Here is a 27,555-nt window from a genome sequence, read left to right as displayed (position 1 = left end):
TTCAATAGACAACATTTTTATTATTGCCAATACTTAAATGAAAAAAAGAAAAAACACAACGTACATGTATCTGGTGATTTGAATTTTTATTTTACCAGTCAAAACAATAAACTGTTGATGTCACATACAAAAAAAAAACAAAAAAAAACAATGTACATCAATGCTACAAAAATTATTTCACTGGTTCTCATGCTAGCTTTCCAGGGAAATTTCATGTGTAGACTATTTGTAGAAATTGTTATAGAATTTAATACAAGTATTATCTTTAAAAAAAGATAGCCGACGCAGTAAATTTGTTCTTTATTCTTATAATTTTCTACATTTCATTCAGGAAATAAGGCATGGCATGCAATTTCCATGTTCGATACAGTTTTTTTTCGAAGGCCACTAAGTTATCAGTATTTGGGCAATCGGTAAACAGAATTGCGATCAGGTGACTTGCGTTTCCATGGAGGAGCGTCTTTAAGGTCAAAGATAAAAAGCGAAACTATACCGACTGCGTATGAAAAAAATACATCAAAATTCTTCATTCAAATTTAAGATATTCGAGTCATTGTGCGAATTTTGGACAGAGTAAATGTCCATCATAAGACAGGCATATTAAAATATCTTGCTTATTAAAACAGACAGAATCAAAACACAGAAGGTAAATAACGGAAAACCAAGGAATTAGTTTATGTAGCCATTTGAAATATCAAATATGAAATATCATGGTATTTACCCTAAACGATACAGTCTATGAGTATACGATTATTATCAAGTCCTTCAATGGACCTCGCTTTGGAAAAAAACTTAAAAAAACTGGGTGAATCATAATGAGAAAATACTCCAAGTATTTCCATGAAATTTTATTCAAAATGCTATCTCAAATGCAGAAATGGCATTCATTTCTTCTTCTATGAAATGTGTTGCATCATCAAAGGGAGATAACTGACTTTCACCCTATCATTCTAATGTAACTTTGAACTCGCTTTTTTGCATCCTCTGACACTTCTAAGACGAATGAACTGTCAATTTGTCTTCTGAACAGACCAAAAGCTACGCACCAACATTTTAAAAGTTGAGTTTTTTCGGAGTATGATTAATAATTTTCAATTTTGCAATTACATATCCCAGCATTAAATAACAGTGAAATGGATTGACATTATAAAATGCAAAAATAAGTATTCAGTAAAACAAATAGATTTACAGAGTGTACCATAGTAACATATGCATCCTACAAAACTAAAAAAGTGTGTAAGACAAAACTCTACTCTAAATGGGAAAAGTCTTGCCTGTCATTTATGAAATTAAAGCCATTTAATGGCAATACAAATAATTTCTCTAAAACATTTTTAATAATTGAAACTATATAGTTTAAGCATTATATTGGAACTATTCAGTTTATTGCGACACAGAAGGTAAACCATTATTTTTAGTGTAGTAGAAATTGCCGAGTAGTTCCAAATAGCATACATCTTAAGTGTAAGTGTTTGTAAGAATCAGGCAAAATGGGGATAATCAGAAACATGCATGTCAAAACCCCACCGATCTGACAATATAATTTCACTCAAGGATGCTTTCTCTCTTTGAAAATACCATTATTTGATCTCTGCATCATTGAATTTGCGCAGAAAATTTTCAACAGAATCTTGGAAAAATAAGGTTTTTGACAGTTATCTGCCTTTGAAATGTTAATTTTCGGTGTATTTCAATGAAATTGTAACTCAATGACCCAGCATGATAGGGAAAGTCTTGTCCATTTTCCTTTATTATGATGGTGAAAAAAGTCAAATAAAACTACTAAAATGATGTTTTTTTCATACCATGTTTCACCCACTGCCTGATTCTTACAGATACTGACACTTAAAACCACAAGACAAAGAACTGGTCCTTTTTACAACCAATCTGCTACATGTAGTACACATAACCATTAACATATATTGTATATGCAATCTCATATATAATATGGTCAGGCCTGCAGCCAGATATCATAAAGGGGGGGGGGGTTTGAAGTGAAGAAGTGTCATTTAGACAAAATGATATAGTTCTTTAACTAATTTCAATCTCATTTTTAACATTTTTTTTCTTTCAAGCTTGGCAGGAAGGGGTAGCCATAATCCTCTAAAGCCCCTGGCTTCAGGCCTAGTGGTAGTAAGATAATTAGCATTCACAACACCAACATGTACAATTGAGGTAGATTTGAAAGAGTCTGATTATAAGTGTATCAGTTCCCCTGTCAAAATGCAACCATGGTTGACCATGGTTACCATTGCTCACCATGGATAACCATGGTTACAATAGTTTAGTTACCATGGTTGACCAAAAATGTAAAATTGTCGACCATGGTTAACCATTGTTTCAACCATGGTTAGAAAATCACATTGCCAGGGGTTGGGTTTGACATGTACAGTAATAAAAGGCCTGAATTGTCATATCAATTTTCATTAGGATCCTATGCCTAAGCTGATAAAGGTACCTACTTCCCTTTCAAAAAAAAAAAAAAAAAAAAGAAAAAACTTAAGTCCCACTAACCTTAAAAATATCTATAGTAAATCACTTAGATACTATGTACTGTGTATGTTATTATTCATGAACTGATTTGCAGATGCAGCATGATATGACAGCATTTAAGTTGATTGTGATGAAATGTTATACACAGTATAAGATCCTCATTAAAAAGGAAGTAGACAAGGATTTTAAATTTTCAATTAGAAATAATAAATTAATACAAAGTTGAAGAATTGCTTTCAAACCCCTTTTGGAGCCTTATTCTCACAATATCAGGGCCATAACGAAACATGCCTCTTGAAGTACCATTTCATAAAAATCCATAATTATTTCAATGTTTTGTGCCAAGAAACCTAACAAAATTTTAGTAATGTTTGTTGGCCTTGATTTTTTTTTAAAATAACACATTGTGGTAGAGTTTTAAAGATATTTACATGTGTTTACTTATTATCAAGTTATTGTCTGCACACTAATTTTTTTACTGAAGCAAAGGAAATGACATGATATCATTATACACAACAATTTCCTTTGCATTTCTATAAAAACCAACTTGGATACAAGAACAATAATTGTATTAAAGGTACAAGAAAAAAGGGGAAGGTGCAACACTTCCAATATCTTTACAACCTTAGACATGAATAATGATTAGCTGGCAAGATATGCATTAATTTTAGTACTTAAATAGCACTCCAGCTAAGAATCATGCAAAATGTGATTCATTGGTAAAAAGCCTACATATTTTTTTTTGGATATTTTGTTTGAATTGGCAAAGTAAACATTCAGTTTTTTTTTTATATAATCCGTGTTCTTAGGAGATAAAAATTCATAGAATGCACTGTAGATTTCAAAATTAAGGGAGATATCTCCTAAGAGCAGGCAGATTTAAATGAATAATTGCACATCTCATAATATAGACCCATAAAACAACTTATTTACAGAAATAAAAATATGTAGCCTTTTTTGGGGTGTATCACATTTTTCAGATTTTACATGATTCTTACAAAGACAGCTCTTTTTTTGTTATTAAGTTGCTTTATAGGTCTAGATGATGAAATGTATTATTCATTCCAATCTGTCTGATCTTAGGAGATAATTCTTGTTGAAAATCCAACAGTTTCTATTATATTTTAGTGTTAGTTACAGAGCTATCTCCCTTAATTATGAATTCTACAGTACATTCTATTTAATTTTTATCTTCAAACAGCACAGGTTATTTGAAAAACCACATGCTGATATCTGTTTACTATAACAATTTAAACAAAATATCAAAAATAAAAATATGTAGGCTTTCCAACAATAAATCATATTTTGCATGATTCTTAGGTGGAGTGCTACTTAAAGGGAAAATGATCGCCTGAAATTCTTGTTCAGAACCATCTCCCTTCCTGTTAAGAATTTCAGGATATGCCACAGATACCTGCTTTAGGAACGAATAAAATTAACAGTAATTTGTTTGAACTTTTACAACAAACTTGGTTATAGCCTGAAAGCATACAATAAATGCCAGAGAACATATCCTAATCTAGATAACATATGTCATAACATCACCAAATGATTGTTTGCATTAAGTAGTATACATTAACAAAACACATGCCTTCTGCAGTTCTGTCACTTAAAAACATGTTACACTTGAAACTTCATAACCTATCAAATTTAACTTTTTGAGAAACTGACTGCTGTACCTCATAAATAGAAACAAGTCTTTTCAATGATTTTTTTTTCGACTTGGAATTTTGGTAATACACATCATAATCCAAAATTAACACAATAAGGTGTAGCATGCAATTATTAACATGCCCAAAATCATAAATTGGTCCATGATTGCATTACGATCTTCAAATTTTCACAGATTTTCCAGATAGTAATGCCATCCTGGCCTAGTGTGACATGGGTATAAAACAGAAAATCAATTTTAACATTAGTTTAATACTGAAATATGATCAACAAAAACAATGATAGCTAAAAATCATTTCAATATGGAAGTATGTTCAGTAATACAAATGTTATTTCAAATGTTTTAACTGTTATTTTTATTTATTTTGTATTTCCATAATAAAGGGAGATAATTCCAAGCAGTTAAAAAAAGGAAATTTAAGAAATCAGAACTTGCCAATTGCAAGAAGATAATGAAATGTCTACTATACTTACAACATTTATAGTGCAAATATAAATGGTATAAAAATATTGCACAAATTCTTTGCACTATCATAAAACAAATTGTATAAAAAGGTTTGATTTTAGCAAATTAATGATGACAAGCATTCAATGTATAATAAAACAATGCCAGGTAAACACAAGTACAAACTAGTCATAAAACTAATTATCAATTTTCATTTTAAAATCAAAGGCATTGGTTTGTTTGAAAATATACTATACACATGGCTCTACAAGGCTTGTTCAGGAAGTAGACTGGTTCACTGAGGTGAACAAAACTGCAACAGGTAACCAGTATACCAGCTACATCAGTTATTCTCTATACAAGCCAGCTGTAATACCCCATATTGAAAAAAAAAAACAAAACATAAGAGGAGTACATCACATGATTCACCACAAATAACAACAATCTAACACAAGGAGATAAATGACAACAAAATGACCAAATTTAAGTTGACCCGTTAGATATGGGAGTCCTGTAAACTTTTACAATATTCCTACATATTCTTAAGGAACAGAGCTTGAAAGTTTCATTCTGTTATCCTGTGAATTCACACGATGGAATTTTTGACAAAATATTGAAATCACATTATGGAAAATTTAGTGCTATAATATCATTTTGCAGTATTTATGCAACTATCAAGGTACTAAAAAAAAGCTGATGAAAAAAAAATTAGAAATCATTCAAAATTGTCTTTTTTGTCCAGGAGAATTCAGCAAAGGGAGACAACAAAAAAAACTTAACTGGTTATACAATATAAAAAACAGCTGAACAGTAAAACCTTGATTGTCCACACCATCAACAAAATAACAAGTTAAGGAGGTAGACCTAGGGTAAGGGACATAACTCTTGTAAATCATAAGAACGTTTGTATTCTGCATATTATATCAATCTCATGAAAGCATCAAAGTAACAAGGATTGATTTCATTCTGTTTCAAATAAAAGTTTGATAGACTTTGGTGAAATTGAATATGATACAAACATATCACTGATTTCAAGAGTTATGTCCCTTACCCTAGGTCTACCTCCTTAAATACTTGTGGGTAAAAATACAAAAAAAAAGCTGAAGGGAATTTATATAAATACTATTCTTCCAGTTTTATGCTACTTTCTATAATCCTTTCCCTACTAACCCTTGAGTGAATGAGGCAGAATGAACCAACAATGTTGTTAGAAAAAAAACACTGTTTACTCTTATTTCAATTTTCAGTTCAACGAAGATACAAGTAAATTATTTTCTAATATTTAGGCACAAAAATGTCATAATTGAAAATAATTTTCAAAATGATGTTATCTAATGTAGTTGTTCTTATTTTCAGATAACTTAGACCTCTACTGAAAAACCTCAGCAATTAGCCATGAAGTGGCAGATAAAATAGAACATTGTAGGTTGGGTATCCTAAAACACTCGAGATGATTCCTGTCCAGATGAAAAAAAAATGTTGCATTTGTATAATAGAAACAAAACCAGTAGTATTCACTCTTTTGACAGAAACAACAAGTTTACTCAGGCCAATATTAACATGCTATACAAATTTACATAATTTTGATTACCTCCCTTTTGATGTAAAATATTAATTATGTTGCCTGAGCACATTCAATAACCAATTTGATTAATACCTATGCAAAATTAATTAAACAATTATTGTAATACATTGTATTGACTAGTAGCTCTTATTTCCAGTTCCAAATTTAATTAAATTTGTAGCAATTTTCTGTCTTTTTTCCCCCAAATCAGCACTAAATAAATGTAAAGACGAGTTGACTAACCATACAAGACATCAAATATAATTAGATCTCAATGAAATATTGATACAGAATATAATAAATAATATGCTTCCAAATATTCACAACCAAGATACACAGGAAAAGTTTTCCTGAAATGAATCTCCTGAGTTTATCTTACTAAAAATTATGAATTTCCATCTGTTTTTAAAATTTATCATTATTTTTTTTTCATCCAAATACAGTTCCTGAACTAATCCATGCAACCATTTGAAAGATTAATGACCAATTATGGATTGATCTGTGATGGAATGATTAGCCATAACCACATAACCAATGACTAATTGTGATATGTATAGATGATAGATTAATTTACTTATTTCAAATGAAATGAATCAAATGTAGATATATTAAGTTTCTTTGGATTTCAATTATTAATTTCTCATTTTTGCATTTTATCCTTAAAAAGGAAAAGAAAAAAAGGAAGTACTGAGGAAAAGTACATGTACATTGTAATTGATCTTAAATTATTAAGTAAATTTGTGTAATTAAAAAAAAAATATATCTTATTTTGTAAAATATATGAACTTATGAGAAGTCATGTGGTGTAAAAAGGAAGCAGTCATTTGTTAATCAGCACAGTTTGGCAGATCACATACCGATCTGAAACTGACTGATTATGGATTGCAAATTAAGTTGCACAGATCAGTTCAGTTACTGCGTACAATTTTTCCATTTAAAAAATTTTCAAAATCAGATTTTGGAGTACCTTTTGCACAAGCAAATGACCTTTAAAAATATAACATAATTTGGGCAAATGACATGGTGAAATGGAAATAGCGTACTGTTAGGTTAACAAATATTCAACATTATTTTCATTTCAAGGAATGGAAAAAGAAAAACAAATCAAGCATTTCATTTTAAAAAAAAATAAAGTACAATCAATAAAAATAATGCTGTTCATACACAGATTTATTTAAAAAAAAATTCAACAAGTCTGCTTGCTGAACCAATGTTATTAATACTCCAGAGATTCATTTCAAGAAAGCACAACACACAAATATAAAACACTAAATGCTATAAATTAACAGGTAACGTCACTTTGTCAGTTCCTTGACTATAGGTTACAGATGTACTATTATTAGAACGATTTGATTTCCCTGATCGGGAACTTGTTGGTGTGTAAGATCTATGATATGATGTTGGCTGTGAATGAGTCTGTGAATTTGCCGAATACACACTAGGAGCATTTATATAGCCTTCTCTCATGTAAGGTGTGAACACTGTTGATGCATGACTTGATGTTGGGTATACTGGCTGCATGGGGAAGTACCCCTGATGATTGTGTTGGTACGATTGTGGATGCATTTGGTGATGGTGAGCTGCAAAAAAAATTTCAAAGATATTATTCGATTATTTTTGCACATAATAGGAAATGTAATCAGACTAATACCAAGTTAACACTCTCAACATGTAAACCTGTCAGTGGATTACCTCCCTTTCTAAACATTATATATGTTTGGTACACAACCTTCATACAAAGTTTCATTAAAATCCATGTACATCAGTGACTTACTTTGCCGTGGATGAACTTTGACCATAAATCAGAAGTTTTAAGCCAATATCCAATGAAACAAGGACTTGATACAGGACAGCTACCAAAAACACTTAAACAATATGCCTTATTTTATTAAGCTAAATACCCAATTTAAAATCATCCATTCATTTGGATTTGAGATATAATTGTGAAAAAGAAATGGAATGAACAAGTCAATCCGATCATACCACTCACTCATTGAGTAGGAGTTAAATGAAACAAGAAATTTTGGACCCTTGAGTGATGGAGTCCTTGGTTAACAAGAAGTTGTCAAATTTTTCCAAAAATTAGTCCCTCCATATGACATGCCTACAGAAAGAAAATGTTAAAATCTAAAGCCATTGTGGTAAGTAGTTGCTGAGAAAACTGGTGGGAAAAAGCGTTACAGAAACATTGACACACAGACAAGGGTAAAACAGTAGATCTCCATCGCCTTCGCAGCGTGAGGTATGAAAGTCCAAAACTAAAATAATACCTTGGTTTGGTAATGGTGTACCATTGGCTACAACAGATGTAGCAGTTGAAGTTGTCCCAGTCGTGTCCTGTTGAGGTTTACAAAAAGTTCGTCGACAGCAACAAATTAACACAACAATGAATACTATCAGTATAATTAAACTTCCCACTGTTATAGTTATAGAGGCAGTTATTCCGAGTTTGAAGAATTTTTCTATAAAACTCACTTCTGAAAAAGAAGAAAATGAAAACATTTATTAGAACTAAAATTTAAAAAAAATTATTACATGAAGCCACGACTGAATAACATGCAGCTTTTGACTTCCAAATTGAATAAATGGGTCAAAATCTAAAGATACACAATTTTGTGAAAGTTTTCTAAATTTAAAATTAGTGGTGTTAAAGGAGTTGGGTAAACAAAATGAGTTTATCCCCATGTCAAGTAATGTGCAGTCCATGTAGCGATAATGCCAGACCTAATATAATCATTTCATCAAAGTATTACTTAAAAAACCATGAGAAAAGCTCACTATAGGATACTTCTGCTTCCTATCTCAGTATGTATATTGTCAAAATAACAAAAAACAAACAGGAAGTTCATCTCACTTAAGTCTGAATCCAGAACATGACAAACCCTTCATCCATAGATCATCCTTCATTACGTAGCAGCCAAAATATCTTGAAATAAAACTTTTTTCCTCCTAATTGACCTGAAAACATCTTATAAGCAACCAAAATGTAAAGAAATAATTTCCATTTCCTCCTTTATACCCTCAAACATCCCAGAACACCACAATTATTGCCTATATTATTGCCTAATGAATGTCAGATTAGTTCTTTTTTTTTTTCAATGCCATATTATTATAGAAGATACTGTTAACTCAAATGGACAAATTAAATAATTCAATTTAGACATATAGCTCCCCAGCATGTACTGCAAATTTACAAGTTTGTAGCATTACAAAAGCCATTAGTTCCATTGTGTTTACAGTTTCCTTGTAAAAATAACAATAATGGTATCCTAACTGCTCCACAAATTGTCCTAGACTGCAATAATGGTAAAATCTTTTCCTAAGTAAATTACAATTATGTTTGGACTACACTAAGGAAATAAAAAGAGATTAGAGGTAATTTATTAATCTTAAATTCTAGAATTTCCTTTCTATTGACTTTTGAATGCATCAAAGGTCTTCAACCATATTGAATAATCTCGCCTTCAGATTTTTCTTTTCTGAAAAAAGAGCAATTTCAGGCAAATTATACCCCACTCAAAGTTTCTGCCTTTCTCTTCTAAAATCATAGGCTGCTAACACATAATTACAAGTAAAATTGCATCACCAGATCTTTATAACATGGAAAGAAAAAAGTGAATTGGATTTCCTCCCTATACACTGACTTTGACTCAGTATTAGATACAGTAATTATTACATTTTTAATTTCAACTTTAGTTCCAAATTTTTAATCAAAAACACAAAACCACTCAAAAACAGTAAAGATATATAAGGTCCTTGACATTTTCTGGGCTTTCATATCAGGAAAACTTGTTTTTTTTTTATCATAGTTACTAATTTTGTAGATTCTGTAAAATTGAATGTGTTCAATAGCAAATATGAGTACATTGCAAAAATGCATTTATTGCACATGGGTGTTGAACTGCATGCTTATTTATTCAGCTTTTGTTCCCTACAAAGTTGAGTTATAATAATTTCAAAGGCCCCCCTCCCAATATTTGTTTATCATGTATAGAAAGAAGTTACAGATGTTGAGATTTCAAATTGTTATATAATTATTCTGTTTCTGATGACTCAAATATTGGTTGGATATTAGGCTTACAAATCCTGAAATAAATGGTAAAAAACATGAAGTTATCAAGTTTTGCTTAAAAGCTTAACAGGAAGTTGATATTGGTAAGCAACCAAAATTTCTTGCAACATGAAACTCTTTGAAATAATCCAACCTGTTAACCAATTCAATATAAATAATTTCCTTCTAACTTACAATAACATTTCCATGTGCTAAAAACTCCAAATTTACAGAAAGTTGACACAAGTCTATTACACTAACAAAGACTGCTGACAATATACACTACATCAATCAACAGGAAAAATTGAAACTGAGATAATTTAAATGGAAAGACAGAGATGACAAAAAGAGACAGACAAGGTTATTTTGTCCAGAGGAGGAACAAGGGCTCAAGTTCCCATTATTATATTCCTGCTACATATTTGATAGTGGGAGAAGGCCCTTGTGGTGGTAATAAAGTACTTGTAAAGAATAGACAAAGGCAGATCCAGGTCCAGTATGTGACACCTCTGGCTCAAAACCTCCAGTTTTTCGGCAGAAAAAATGGTTGAATTGAAAGAAATTAGTGAATAATGATGTGGCACACCCTTTTCGGTCAGTCAGTGTACCCTCCTGCCCCTGATAGCAATAAACAATAAACAAGCATATTTCTAATACATTTTTAAAAGCTCAGTACCAGGAAACAGGAAATGTATTATTACAAATTTGCCTGACAAGATTCATTGTCTCTCCTCTCCAGATTGATTTTAAGGTTATGTATCCAAGTCACATTTTAAAAAGTACTTCTCTCTTGAAGAATCAGGCAAAATGTGCATAAGGTGAGGCACATGAAGAAAAAAAAATGCGGACTTTATTGTACTGTCCAAGTATTTATACCTTACAACTTCCAGAAATAACCATCAAAGTGTTTCTAAAGTTTGCTAGCTATAGGTCAAAATCAGTTGAAATGCACTATGGATAAATGGTGGGAAAATTCTTCAGCATTTTTCCCCAATTTAAGCAGTCATATAATATCTACATCACAGATGCTTCAGGTTAAATTTAAATAGCGTGTTGGTTGTTTTCTAGATGTACTGAATATACACTTTGTATTTGAGGAAAAAAAGACCAAATTGAAAATAATAATGCCACCCGTTGCCTGGTTCTTACATAGAATAGTACTTAATAATAACTTAATTTAGTAAGTATCACATTTATTTATCTGATGCCAAAAAATTACATATACAGCATCAAAGCAAAAAAAATCCAGTCCAAATCTTTCTCCCTAAATTATCAACTTCTTTGTTGTTTACATAGATTACATTTGCCATAACAATTATTCTACTATAATAAATGACATAAAAGGAAATATGAAAGCTAATATATAATGGCACGATGATTTGATAAGTATGGATCTACTGGGCTTAATCTCGTAATAGAACCATAATAAAGAGACAAATGACTCTGAAAGTACATTACCAAGATATTATCAATTCAATGGATTTCAACACGATTTACTAAGGAAAATCCTGTCGCCGTAATCTATCTATTTATTAACACAGCAATGCAAGTGAATTGGAAATCAAATTCAATTTTAAAACTAATGACTGTACTAAGTTATAGCTTGATAATAGTGTGTGTGTATTAGTCTGGTGACACTTTTAAGTCTTCAGGAAGAAGCTGACAGAAAAAATGTAAGTGTTTTTTTTGGCAAAATTTTCATATGAAGGAGAAGTTTTAATTTCATAGCTATTTCCACAAAATATACTGTGAAAAAGCTAATATTTAAAGATTACTCCAGCTTTAAATATAGTAAAATGTAAAATGTAAAACAGTAAAGCATTTAAATTCAATAATCTCCTTTTGGAGTCCTCAAACAATAATATGAAGTCACATGTGTTGTCCTGCTAGCTAGAGCACATGTTATTGTGCTGGGGCATGTGTTGTCTTGCTAAGGCACATGTTGTCTTGCTTGGGCACATATTGTTGTGCTAAGTATGCCCCCACACATACAAGAAGGTAATATTGGGCAGCAACAAAACAGCTTACAATATATACATCTACATAAAGCACACACCAAATGTAAAATGAATCCCTCCAGTGAACACCATAAAAACATGTATATGAACAATGCATGTAAACAATGTTAGAATATTGTTGAAAAACACAGCTGTTATGTGTAGGAGGCTTAGAATCTGGACAAATCGTGAGGCTTTGCCCTGAGCATTATCAGGTTACACATACAGGCTGACAACCTTTTAACAATACCCTTAATTTGCATTTATCCAGAAATATTGTTCGAAAATTGGATAAAACGAGAACAAGAAGACATTGATTCTCTGTCAAGAGTGGTTAAAGGCCCTGAGGTCTTTAATTTTGAAATGAATAAAAGTTTTAAGTAGGTCAATGAGTGCCAAGGCTACATCGGTTTTCAAAGACCCCGATGAAGCAAAAACATTGTCTACTATACATGACAAATATGTTGTCATACCAGCAGACAAAGCCCAAAACAACATTGTTTTCATCTGCAAAACATTTTACATCCAATGTTTATTATCAGAGGTAGACGCAGAAAATAATAGCAGTGATAAGACCTATACTACTACCACACTCTCCAAAGAAGAGATAGTGGAAAACCATAAATCTATGCTATCCTCTTTTGGTCTCTCTACCAAGGACAATGATTGTGATTTACCGTCTATGTACTGGATTCCTAAACTCCACAAGAATCCATACAAACAACGCTTCATAGCTGGATCTGAAAAATGTACCACCAAGCCTTTTTCAAAACTTTTTAACTTCTATACTCACAACTGTCAAAGAGGGTCTGCAGTCCTACCACAATACTTGTTACTCCCATAGTGGTATTAATTCAATGTGGATCTTGAAAAATTTTAAAGATCTTTTGAAGACAATCAGTTCAAGACTATTATCTGAATATAATAGCAATAAAACCCATGATTTTTCAACACTGTATACTTTTATTCCCCATACTCAGTTAAAATCCTGACTTAATAACATTATACATCGTTGTTTTTCCAAAAAAGATGGTACACCTAGATACAAATATATAGATCTTGGTAGAGATTCCTCATACTTTGTAAGAAATAATTCCAAATCATCTTCCAAATATACAGAGGAAGATGTATACAAAATGCTGGAATTTTTAATCGACAACATATTTGTCCAGTGTGGTGGACATGTTTTTCAACAAATGGTTGGCATTCCAATGGGAACAAATTGTGCTCCTTTACTTGCTGACGTATTCCTTCACTCTTACGAGGCTGACTTTATAGCTGATCTGATCCGAAAGAAAGAATAACGTTTGGCTAGATCCTTTAATCTCAGTTTCCGCTATATATAGATGACATATTATCTATAAACAATCCTAATTTCGGGGATTTGAAACATCGCATCTTCCCCTAAGAACTTGAGATTAAGGATACTACAGACACTGTGAAGTCAGCCTCATATCTTGACCTACACTTACAATTCACTGGACCCCGTGCAGATCCGGGTGTTAAAAGAATAGGCCTGCAGCAGCGCTAAGCTTGTAGTAAAAGGTGACTAAATAGTGCTCAGAACCCTAGCCGGGGGCTAGGGCGCTCTGCCCACAAAGCAACTGGGATGCGTGCCCCAGGTGGTGGAATGGGGTACTCCTGGCATGTTACATGCTGGGGTTGTCAGGCTATAATACCGAAAACCTGACCGCAAACCATAGTGGTGCACCGTGTTGGGAAAGATGCCACGTTCCTCGCACATTAAAGAACCCTACTGTGGTATTCTCCCGGAGTAGGAACCATAGGGCTCCGCCACGGAGGCTGAATTGCCTGACCCTACCTACCTCTCCCTATTTCCAGTGGCAATCAAAATTTGTTGACCCCACTGTCCTTGTGTCCCATCCCTTTTTCATTTCATCATCATTTCATGTTCATTTGATCATCAATTTCATGTTCATCGTTTGAATATAGGTGAAATATTGCTGCTTGGACGTTAAACCCCAACAAACAAACAAACAAACAAACAAATTGATGGTAAAGGAAAACTACTGACCAAACTTTATGACAAACGTGATGACTTTTCATTCAAAATTGTCAACTTTCCTTCTATCTGTGGCAACATCCTCTCAGCACCTGCGTATGGAGTGTTCATATCACAACTCATACGTTATGCCAGAGCTTGCCGAAACTACACAGACTTTTGTATCATGCTAGAACTCTAACAAATAGGCTTCTGGAACAGGGTTATGTTGCTACAAGATTGAAGTCATCACTATATAAGTTTTTATGGTCGTCATCATGAACTTGTGGATCGTTATGGTGTATCCATCTGCACCATGAAAACTGATTTATCTAAAGGATCATAGTTTTCCTTCCCTCGTTTGTCTAACCTGAACTTGATTTTTTATGAGCAACTCGGTGGGTGTTTCTAGAAAAGTGAGGACGCTTATCCTACCGGTGCATCTGTTCCATGCTCCCAGTTTTTAGTGGAGTCCGAGTTGCTCATTTGCTTTTGTTACTTTGTATGTATGATTTTAGATACTTAATGTTCTTTGTTGTGTATGTCTGTTTTCCATGTCTGGCCTTTGTCCCTTGATTACATTCTTTTGATTACCGCTATAAGTATCTCTTAAAAATCAGTTGTCATAGATCTCCATTGCAGAGTTAGCGAAAATCACTAGTTCTGACAGGTAAAATTTGGGTAGGACCAGCATTTCATCCTCTTGTGCTGTTCCCATAACTGACATCGGTTAAAAAGATTTTGTGAAGTCTGATTACATGGGACCAGCAAATTTTCAGTGGGACTGACCAAACATTTGTGTTTGTCAGTCCTGAAACATTTGCCTTTGTCAGTCCTATGTCCAATAGCAGGAAAAAAAGTTTTCGCAAACTCTGCTATTGTGTCCTGGAGAATCTTGAATAATCATTGGTGTGGCTTAAAAATACAGGCAAAAATGTACATGTACACTAAATCAAAGAAAGTCTGAAAATATTCTTTGTAAAGAAATATACACCTAATAATAAAATCTTCTGATTCACAATTTATTCTCAAATATATATATACAAGAAAAGTTTTTCTAGTTTTGTGGCTCCAGAGCCTGATTTTGAAATTTGTCTCTGAATTTGCTAAGTATACATTGGCTTTGAGTTATAAACACAATAAACTGCTTTCACAATAACACTCTTTTAAAAATATCCATTTAAGACCAGAACAAAACACAAAGAAATTATCTATACCAACTTCTAATACTTAACAAGAGATTTAAGTAGCTAAACATCTGATTCAATATAATTCTATCTAAATATTGACATCTTACTCATCCTATACACCTTAAGGGTACTATTAAAAGAAAAATATCACACTCTAACACTAGGCTGTGAATGGTAGTCTTTAAATAATGATAAATGAATTTGTTTGTTTGTTTGTTGGGGTTTAACATCCGAGCAGCAATATTTCAGCTATATTCAGATGATGAACATGAAATTGATGATAAAATGAACATGAAATGATGATGAAATGAAAAAGGAATGGGACACAAGGACAATGGGGTCGACAAATTTTGATTGCCACTGGAAATAGGGAGAGGTGGGTAGGGTCGGGCAATTTAGCCTCCTGTGGTGGAGTCCTATGGTTCCTACTCTGGGAGAATACCACAGTAGGGTTCTTTAATGTGCGAGAAATGTGGCATATTTCCAAACACAGTGCATCACTATGGTTTGCAGTCAGGTTTTCTGTATTATAGCCTAACAACCCCAGCATGTAACACGCCAGGGGTACCCCATTCCACCACCTGGGGCACACATCCCAGTTGCTCTGTGGGCAGAGCACCCTAGCCCCCGGCTAGGGTTCTGAGCACTATTTAGTCACCTTTTACTACAAGCTTAGCACTGCTGCAGGCCTATTCTTTTAACACCCGGACCTGCACGGGGCATGATAAATGAGAACAAGTACTGTCCTTTAAAAAAAAAAAAATAAAAAAATCAAAGCAGTATGATAAATGAGAACAAGTAATGTCTTTTAAAAAAAAAATAGTCAAAGCAGTAAAATTTTGTTCTTTTTACTTTAAATTTTCTACATTAACACATGGCACACAATTTTTGGTACCATTTTTTCAATACCACTAAGTTATCAGTATTTGGCCAATCAGAAAACAGAATTGCCATCAGGTGAATTGAGTTCCCAGAGAAGAGCATATTTAAGTCAAAGGGTAAAAAGCGAAACTATATTGACTGGATCAGAAAAACACTGTTTACTTGCACTGAAAGTTGTGAGGGGAGGATCAAATGAACATTCGAAACAAATCTAAAACTGGTAAAGTACTACTTAACAAAGTTGAGAAAATTTTCTCAAAATAATCTGCTTCAAGAAAAGCAAAAAGGATCCCCCCTTCTAAAAAAAATACCGGTTACAAACCTTTATATTCTTATGTTTTCAAATTTCATTCACTGGTCGATTGTTTCTTTGAAAGCTATGACAGTATTGAGTACTTATAATTGAACCGAATACTATTTTTCCCACCTCAATCAGAAGAACCAATTCCCATATTCACTCTTTGTACATTGTGAACTTTGAACTTCATGAAAATCTATATCAATGCAGGAAATGTCTTTGTAAGAATCATGCAAAATCTGAAAAATGTGATACACCCCAAAAAAGGCTACATATTTTTTATTTTTGTAATTAAATTGTTTTATGGGTCTATACTATGAAATGTGTAATTATTCATTCAAATCTGCCTGCTCTTAGGAGATAATCGACATTGAAAATACAGTAGATTCTATTGTATTTGAGCGCCATTTACAGAGTTACCTCCCTTAATTTTGAAATCTACAGTGCATTCTATATAATTTTTATCTCCTAAGAGCATGGGTTATATGAAAAACCACAGGTTTATTTCTGTTTACAATGACATTTCAAACAAAATATCAAAAATAAAAATATGTAGGCTTTTCACCCATGCATCACATTTTGCATGATCCTTAGCTGGAGTGCTACTTAATAACTCTGTCCAGACTTTGAATGCCAAAATTCTAATCTATAACTGCTCTTTGGACAGTTGGGCAAATGTGGTTTAAAGTGTTAGTAATAAAAAACAGGAAATGACTTAAAAAACAAAGCGAACTTAAGTTAGAGATTTACAGTAAACAAAACTTGGGAACTCTGCTAATTTTAATCATTGATAAGAGCACAAGTAATTGCTTTTCTTCAATAAATATTTATACAAAATTTCGCAATAAAGAGATAAAAATCATTAATTTTACATACATATGTTGTATGATATAGTAGAGCAAATAGCACATGATTCTCAAGCTTAATTTGAAATGCCAGTTGTTTAATAAAATATAGCCTCATGATATAGCAACCTCTCAGCATGCACTCAAAACTGAAATATTAAATTTGATAATTTTTGAACATCTAAACTGAAGGTGTTCAAAATACATCACAAGTTTTTGATGAGGTCATCAAAGTTTAAGACCTGCCTGATCCCCCTTTTTAATATTTATGAGATAAGGATGGCTAACATAATAAACTAACATCAATATCATATTCACAGGTTCAGCAAGTAAACTCTAAACACCAATGTTCTAAGTTGCATGCTTTGTTGTGCTACACATGCAAATACTCTTCAAGTGAAATTCATGTTTATTGCGATTCACATGAAATTAATGTGATTTCCACATGAAATTCACTTAACATGAATTTCAGCCGAACAAATCATGTGAACTCTGTCACAAAGTTTATTTCCTCAATTCAGGTGGAAATCATGTAAAAATTTGAAAAATGACAAAGACAAAGTAACTAGTGACAATCTACATACACAATGTGAACAACATGATAGAATACAACAATGATACATATAAAACAAGACAGCATGCAAAAAAGAACTAAAGCACTTCCTTTTTCTATTTCCTGACCATTAGTCAAACTAAGGGCAATAACTGTGATAGGAATTTTATTACAATTTTCCTGCACCTATGCACCAAGAAACCTTCTGACTAGAAAAACAAATATGCTAAATCATTTAAACCATGCAGGTAATCTACTCTGACATGCAACATTGCATTCTAATGGAACAGAATTACAAATATAACAATTTTATCTTGAAATCTTAATGTTGTGTTAGCTTGATACATAAATACATAGTTCATCTAATCCATACAACTTCTGTATTTTACAATTCTTAAAAGAACAGTTGATACCTGTAATGATTCTAACAGAATTCTAGTTTGTTTTTTTCCGTTTTTACTGAGGTAAAGTATTTTCATAACCACAAAAACTGTTTGTGTAGCTCACTTGGTGATACCCTCTGCTTCCTTCCCAAAAAAACCTGAAAAGTCATTTAGATGGAAAAACAAAATAGGAGGTGCACAATGGTACCATGTGATAAAGAATGTGTGAAAGTTTCATCACATTCCATTCAGCAGTTTGAGAGGAGTTGTGGATTATAACTGTGGACAGACAAAAGGATGGACAGATGCATGATCTTTATTTCCCACCCCTTTTTAAGCTGGAGTATAACATAAGCACTGGGATCAAAATGTCTTGTCAAAATAAACATTACTTAGAAAAAAGAAAGGATATGGTAAAACATAACAAATGCACCGCATACAATCTAAATCAGGGTTATTTTTCTATAATTTGTGATCCTGACATCATTCAGTTATATTATAGAGTATCATTGATAGATTGGCAGGCAAAATATATATTGGTATACATAGTGAAAAACTAAAACAGAATGCAAACAGAACAAGTCCTACACAGCTTGCCAAAAATATTGAAAGGCCATTACAGCTGGTAAATAGTACTCAAAAGTAGGGTGGGGGGAGCTTAAAAAGATTTTTTAAAACAAAATTAAAGTCCAAAATTATAGCCAGCTGAAAATACCCTCAGGCCAAAATTACTGCATGCTATGAACACTAAAATGTTAACTTGACATCAGGTCAACAATACTCCTGAAGGACAAAATCATAGGTGGCAAATATCTGCATTGAAAGTACTTCAACATACTATAAAGGCCAAATTTAAAGCATGTCAAAAATATTTGAAACAATAAAAATGGCCAGAAATACTGAAAAGCAAAAATTACAACTGGCAAAACAAATACAAGCAGACATTAATTAAATAACATGTAAGTCTGCATATGACTGATCAAATTACAATTTCATGCTGAAATGTCAGAATCTTTCAGTTATTCATTGGGTATTAGAAACAAAAAAAATAACAAACAAACAAACAAACAAACAAAAAAAAGAAGAAAAAAAACGAAAAAAAAAAAAAAAAAAAATTAAAAATAAAAGAAGATGAGTAAAACCTTTCTTATCCAAACCACTTTTCTACTTTAAAATTCATTTAGTTGAGACAGATGTTCAATTTACTGAGGTATAAAATACGAATAAAATGAAATAAAAGAACTATAAAAAGTGTCTGGTTTAGACAGTATTTCAGGGTTCTGTTTAGACAAGTTTCACTATACACTGAATACAGAGTAAACAAATCAAACTTGATTATCCCCTTGCAGCTTGTTGTCGTTCAAATTAATCTCTCCACTTCATAACTGCATGTTCTTTTTTGTCAGAACTAATTCACCAATATTCATAATAACTATGTCTCATAAGGGACACATACTAATTCAAGTTTGATAGCTATTCCTTCAATCCCTAGTTGATTTGATATTGATCATGGTTTGAAGACAGGCAATTTGTATTTTGTTTTTTAACAGCCTATGGTAGTTTTTGTTTACAATTCCTGATATAAGTAAACATTCATTTAGCATCCGACTGCCCTTTTTGAACTAAGAGTATAATTAACATATTTCTACCTTTCTTATATTATACCAGATTGGCATATGTGAGTACTACCAACTTTCCACAGTGATTTACTTACATGTGGGTAAAGAAAAGTTAACGACAGACAACAAACGACAGTATCACATCAACTACAATGGACCCCAAATGATAACAAAAGCTCACATGGACATTTTGGCCAGGTGAGCTAAAAATGGAATAAAATGTTCCACAAGGCATAGAGCTTGATATATTTTAAAGAGATTTTTTTATTCAAAATTTACTTTTTGTTTACAAGCAATTAGTTTTTTACCCCTAGTTCTCTATCATAGTTAATTCACATTCACTTTGGATCTTTTTATCCCTAAAACTAGCTATGGCAAGCTGGTGAAAGAGTTGTTGATTTTCTGTGAGGGCAAGATAAGAAGATGATGATACGCAATGTCAGTTGAGGATCTTCAAAGCTTTGTATTGTCAATTTATTATCATTCTATGATTGATCAGTTTATCAATTCTGTTACAGCATCTTTTTCTCAATATATATATCAAGACCTACCAGAATATGACAAAAATGTTGATGTTCATAGCAAAACTTCCTGTAAAGTTACGACATTGAGAATTTAGAAATTCTTTAATTCATTTTAAAGCCAGGTGCAGACAGAAGTTTATGATAGTGTGGCTTCCTTAAAATTACTGATACAATTAAGTTATTCTTAAACCATTTTTTGCATGAAGTAAATTTCATAGATATTAGGTACTGGTAAACTCCTACAACAAGCAGATAGTTTAAAAAGAAGTAATAATATAAGGTATTATTCAGTGAACTGTGTAAGTTCCACTTATTCTTGATTTAAGTCTTATCACTCTCAATAGAAAGCAAATAAAAAATTCCTTCCAACAGGAAAAATATATTGTACAAAAAAAACCAAATCCCCCCTCAAAAAAACAAAAACAAAAACAAAAACACAAAAAACCCTACCAAATATCTCCTTAATGAACAAACAGACAGAAACTAGAATATTTATATTAATCTAATAACAAAGAAAACTTCAAGTACTTATATCAATTCTACTACTGTCTTACTGATGCTTCAGGAACTATAGATCATTCCTCCCAAGGATCAACAATATCATATAGGTTCAAGACACTGTCTGTTATATGACAAATATAGTGATCTTTCAGGAAAAATATTAACATTAGTGAACTCAATAAATCCTTGAGAGAAATTCTGACATTTGTAGACTTTTCTATTTCATGAAGAAGCTATTTAGCCATGTTTATGTATTCAAAACTGTTACCTAGATATGATTAAATATACAATGAAACAGAACCTTGAATAATCCTAAAACCTGTCTAAGCCAGACTGTGACTTTCAAAAGGCCCTTTATACCAATTAATTCAAATGCATTTGAACTTTGGTAAACTGAACACCTGTTTAAACTAAGGAGGTGGACCTAGGGTAAGGGACATAACTCTTGAAATCAGTGATATGTTTGTATCATATTCAATTTCACCAATGCCTTTCAAGCTTTCATATGAAACAGAATGAAATTAGTCCAAGTTACTTTGATGCTAACATGAGATTGATGTAAAATGCTGAATACAAATTTACTAATGATTTGTAATTGTGTCCCTTACCCTACGTCTACCTCATTAAACTTAAACCAAGAGAATTAAACAAAAAAAAAAAAACCCCAAAAACCAGAGGGGTTAGAGTTTGACTGGTTTCACTGTATCCAGTTTTATTTGTCAAATACATGTATAGTAAAACCTGTCTAAATGGAACCCTTTTTGGACAAAATTATTTTTGTTTGGTTAACACAGGTTCAAAATGTTTAGTACTATGAGATGTTAAAAGTTGTTATAGGTTTCTGGTTTTTCTAGGGTTCACTTAACACAGACTTCACTGTATCTATAGAATACGTTTCTTGAACAAGTTTGTCTCCCCAAAGTACTGAGTTTAAAGGGGTATAACCCTTACAAAATTCAGCAGATCATTTCATGTCCTAACTACCTACAAAGTTTCTTGAAATTAGGTACAGTTATTTCAGGGAGTTGTGCTTACAAAAGTGAGACAGACAAACATACATTCTTGAAACTAGATGCAGTTATTTCCATGGAGTTGTGCTTACAAGAGTGAGACAGACAAACAGACAGACAGACAGACAAAGGCAAATAAAAAAATAGAAATCACTACGAAGGTGTGGGAGGTCACTGGGGCAGCCAATAATTAAACAAAGCAATGCTACAACAGGCAATGAAAAAAAAAATGCCATTTTTATTTATAATACGGCAATTTAATGTATTGTAATAAAGCTAACTATGGGCATCTTACTTGTGAGATACCAGGCTCTTGGGCATTGAAGCTATGACCTCCTGCACCCACCTTATAATAAAACAAATTTCTACCTACCCTCTTCACCACAGTTTGAAGGCCCTGATAATAATTCATCACTACGATCTGTACAATGGTCCACATCGTCACATATTAAATCTTCATCTATACACCATTTATTATTACAAGTAAATCGACTAGCACAGGAATTAAACTTCTGATAATCTGAAAAGAAAAAAGTTAACCCTGTTATTTCATTGTTTTATATTCTATATTATAATAGTTTTTCAAAAATGCATTTCAAAATGAGAACATTCAATCCATCAGGTCCTGCCGTGCATTTACACACTATGCTGAGCTGGATTTCTAATGTACTGGTACTAGTTCAAAGAGGCAACATCCCTTGGCAGATTTGTTTATGCTACTTGATGACAATCTGTATTTTTCACAGTATTTTATGGAAATGATGCGTAAAATCATAAACTTTCTGAAATTTTCACAAAGGTACTATAGAGATATTCTCAATCCATAGAGTGTAATTTGCAGTCAAAATCCGTACAAAATAGGAAAATCCGTACAAGTCAACACCTGCCTCGGGTAGGCATGTCACTCCACTGAGACACATTATTTTGACTCAAAGTATCTCTAATTTACTGTATACTGCTTGGTTCAAATCTTAAATGAGAAAAGAAGAAGAAAACACAGAGAAAGCTGTGAAAGGAACAACAAACAGTAACAAAAAAAAATAAAAGAATAAACACATCAAAAGATGTGAAAGTACCAATCCATCTAAAATTAAGATGCTGCCTATGCTCAAGTGACTCATGGTGAGAAAAAGCCCACTTCACTTCACATAACGATAGCCCTTCTTGTATAAAAATCTGTGTTTTTGAGAAAACCAAACATTCACCTCCCAGTAAAATAAATCAAATCAAACTGAATCGAGAACGATAACTCTTCCAAAGTGCCAATGTATACATAATCTATATAATTTCAAAAGCCCAAGAACCATATGATAAACTAAGAGCAGTTTGTATTCAGTTATCGTTACTGAATTAGAAATAAAAGTGACTTCGGGGGTTTTGAGTCACTTCCTGCCTGATTTTTATAAAGACTCCTACTTAATTCCAGCAACAGAACTAGACTTGTAAAAGAAAATTAAACTTTAAAAGAGTCATCAAGGGAACCAGGATTTTAGCAGAAATCAAAAGAATGTAATGCACTGACAAATACCAGACATGGAAAACAGACAAACACAAAACAAAGAACATACTTGTAAAATAACCAAAATAATACATACAAAGCAACAAAAGTAAATGAGCAACTCAGACTCCACTAAAAACTTTGAGCATGGACCAGGTGCACCAGGAGTGTAAGCTTCATCTGATTTTTTAGAAACATACACTCAGTTCCAACATAAAATCAGATAGAGTTTCATAGCAACTCAGCTGATAGAGTTTCATAGCAACTCAGCTGATTATTCAAGTCCTGTTTATTTTCATAGACTATGTTTGTCCCTAACTTTGATTCTGATTGTAGAATATAATTACTAATAAAAAAGAGCAGTAAAGTGCTTAAAATAGTTCCATGAAAAACAATTATAACTTTTATATCAGAAAATAACAGAAAATACTGTTTACTAAGGAATTAATGAATAGATTTATTATTTCAACTCCATTATTCTAGAGCTAAATATGATTAATTCTGATACTGATAATGTCATAACTTTCATAATAAAGAAATCAAACCAATGAGTTGTTACAGTATGAATGAAAGCCAGTTCCATTTTTAAATAAATCATAAAAAAGGGTCTCACTAATCCCTTAATGTTAAGTAATGCATAAAAAAAAACCAACCATATGGTGATGTGAATTAAGTTCCATGCTCTTTCTGAGTATGATCAACTCATTTGACAAGCATGGTGACTCACATTAGATAAAAATTCAATTCTTTAATTATTCACTTTCTGCATGGTTTAAAACCCAGTTATAGCCTGTGGATGTTTAAACATGTGACCATATTTTCACTTGGTTTCTGTTGCAAGAAATACAATTACAAGACTAATATTGATTTGTCAATATTAAAATACAAAATGAACGGATTGCGCCAATAAAAGATGTCATCTAATAGGCGATAAATTCTCTCTAGTTTGGGCTAACAATTACTAGCCATGAAATATGTATGACACACGAGCCCTCGGTTTAATACAGCTTCACTATTTGCAGAGCAATTCTATTTTGTAAATTACTAAAACAATTGTTTGTCCCATTCAAACAAGACATGACTACAACCAATTCACAAATTGTTGATTTTCTAGCAATCAAAATTTATATTGCAATTCTATCTGTTTCGGAACCCATCTACCAACTAATCAACAAGGGGATTTATTAGATAAAGATAGAATTAGCTGAGTAAACATGACTTTTCAATAAATATCCTATGAAAAAAAACCTTTTAGATATGTTACACTTTCAACAGTATAGAAAAAGGATACCCTTTATAATCAGTGGAATTTTATTTTTTTTCATGTTTTAGATATGGATTTTTAATACAAATTTAACTAAATACAATCTCTTGTTGTGTTTTTTTCTTCTTCATGTTTTTTAAATGGATTCATGCAGAAAACAACTGATAATTTTTTAAATATTTTTATATGATCTTACTATAGGGTTTTGTATTTTTTTTTTCACATTTTTTATATTGATTCTCACAGAAAAAGAACAATTAATGAGTTTTAAATAGAATTACATGGTTTTATATTTTTTCAAGTTTTGAAAATGGACTCAGTCAAGAAAAAAAATTCTGATACAAACTTTCAATAGACTGCGACTTTTTATGAGCAACTCGGTGGGTGTTTCTAAGAAAGCAGAGGACACTTACCCTACCAGTGCACCTAGTCCATGCTCCCACTTTTCAGTACAGTCCTAGTTGCTCATTTACTTTTTGGTTTCTTTGTATATATATATTTTTTTTAAATTATTTTATGTTCTTTGTTATGTTTGTCTGTTTTCCATGTCTGGTCTTAGTCCCTGATTACATTCTTCTGATTTCCACTAGATTATCTAAGTTCCCTTGATTGCTCTTTCAATAAAAATTTTAAAACATACAGAACACATATAGATTTATGATGTCCACTTAGCATGTCATCTAAAATATGATAAAATATTCATCAACAATGCCTCAAAACTTTGTCCTCTGGTAACACCTGGCACATACTAGCTTACATGGAAGTTTTATGATCAAACCTCATCAACAAATTAACTTAAAATTTCAAATGATTTTAGATACCTAATAAATGTACATGCAACATACAGTATACCAGGGCATTTTTTGGAGTATCAAATTTTTCAATAAATTCTAACTACAAGAACTTTTTTTAAATCAGAAAATTGTGAAAAACTGAATGTTAAACATCAACACACATGCATTGTGGAACTGTTTGCAGCAAAAGATTGCTTATGTTCATGTGACCAGAAGAAAAGTCTGTTTTCATGATAATAAAAAAATCATCTGCATCTACTTTATTAATTCATGATCAGCAAACTGGAAGGACTTTAAATGTTGCATTGTGTAAAAGGTATGATTAACATCAAGTTCAGGCATATTTTAAGGAAGGACAAATGAGAAGATTTATAGTCTTTGTCATAATTCCAACGTGTTCACAATACTCGAATTGGCACCAACCTGAGTTTGCTAGGCAATAATCATGCCTTGAGATATTATTCAGCACAACCAGGCATGCCTGAGGTATTATTCAGCACAAGCCAGGCATGCCATGAGGTATTATTCAACACAAGCCAGGCATGCCTTGAGGTATTATTCAGCACAAGCCAGGCATGCCTTGAGGTATTATTCAGCACAAGCCAGGCATGCCATGAGGTATTATTCAGCACAAGCCAAGCATGACTTGGGGTATTATTCAGCACAAGCCAGGCATGCCTTGAGGTATTATTCAGCACAAGCCAACCCTAAGTGGACAGAAGTTTTCACGTTTTGAAACTTAGTGCAATCGGTTTTTAAGGACTGCAAGAATATATTTCAACATTACCCATCATCTTGCAGATACACGGAAAAAGTAAATCCCTGTGAAAATTACCCACATTACAGTATGTCGTAAATGTCATCTTTGGAAAAAAATATAAAAGTTTAACTCACATATCAAGGTGTATGGTTTTTTTATGTTTTATTACTGTTCAAGCAGTTTCAGAACTTGATATCAGCTTCCTTGGTTTAGTAAATTATCATTGTTTTAATGGATAAAATATCTTCTTTAATTTGTTATAACCTTTCCTTGTTTTCTTGTTTCAGCTACAGACATATTTCTTTTTTCAGAAGTTAACTTGCTTTTGTCAATACAAATTTTGATTTCTTTGTGAATTTTATATAATGGTTAGAACAAAATACCTTAAAAAAGTTTTAAAAAAAAATTACATATTGAAAATGGCAGATACAAAATCCCCATCCCCCCATCCCTCCACAGACCATAGAATGGGAAGTTTTAAACAAAATAAATGACTGAACATGTACTTTTAAAATTACTTGACCTGCATTGCTGTGGTAATTATTCTACAAGGGTTTAAATAGGGTTGGTCAAGAACTACCTTTCGTTAGCCCACAAACAACACCTGTACATTTTCAAATTTTCAAAACCAAATCGAACTATATTAAAAATCCAATACAAGTCAGTAAATGACTCCACGATCAATTGTACATTGTTGACACTTATGTACAGTCCTTGAACCAATCCCCCTCTACCCTCGAAGCACAAAAAAGTTATAGGCAGTTAAACTAGTTACTATAGAGAGCATGAATTACTCATCTGGTCAAAAATAGTCTTTTTAGCTTTCTACAGCTGGACTGACTTGACCGTACTGTACTATTGTCACAAGAATCGTTTAATCAATGGAGAACACCTTAGTTATCTACAAGGTTTTCATATTATAAAATAAATCTCTCATAGTCATTTTTTGACTCTTCAAGGGCAATACCTCTGACATTGGTCAACCTTTATGAAAATTTCAGCACAGATTGGTCTCACCATTCTGATCAATTTTACCCTGTCAGAATTCAAGCTCCATCCATTTATTTATGAGTTATTTCCAAACATCTTCAATTTGACCCCTATGATATATTTTTAGTAATATTGGCAGTGGTTTTTGCCAGATAAAAAATCCCAACACATAGAATGTTAAGGGTACATTCATGCCAAATATGGTTATAATCTATCCAGTA

General features: G+C 32.3%; 1 protein-coding gene across 1 annotated transcript in view; it reads right to left on the bottom strand.

The window, feature by feature from the left end:
* Positions 1–69: 69 nt before the first annotated feature.
* The window catches only part of LOC148617839 (uncharacterized), a 79,773-nt gene continuing 52,287 nt past the window's right edge, over positions 70–27,555 (bottom strand). Inside the window, exons 5-7 of the mRNA XM_088585417.1 lie at positions 22,402–22,548; positions 8,444–8,650; positions 70–7,753 (exon numbers count right to left, since the gene is read on the bottom strand). Coding sequence (XP_088441543.1) covers positions 7,449–7,753; positions 8,444–8,650; positions 22,402–22,548 — 659 coding nt within the window. The 3' untranslated portion in view covers positions 70–7,448. The remainder of the gene's footprint in view (positions 7,754–8,443; positions 8,651–22,401; positions 22,549–27,555) is intronic.

The sequence above is a fragment of the Perna viridis genome, chromosome 5 (genome assembly GCF_037379345.1).
Source record: "Perna viridis isolate PV_CMFRI_1.1 ecotype Kerala chromosome 5, ASM3737934v1, whole genome shotgun sequence".
NCBI lineage: Eukaryota > Metazoa > Mollusca > Bivalvia > Mytilida > Mytilidae > Perna > Perna viridis.
This window is presented reverse-complemented; position numbering and strand designations above follow the sequence as displayed.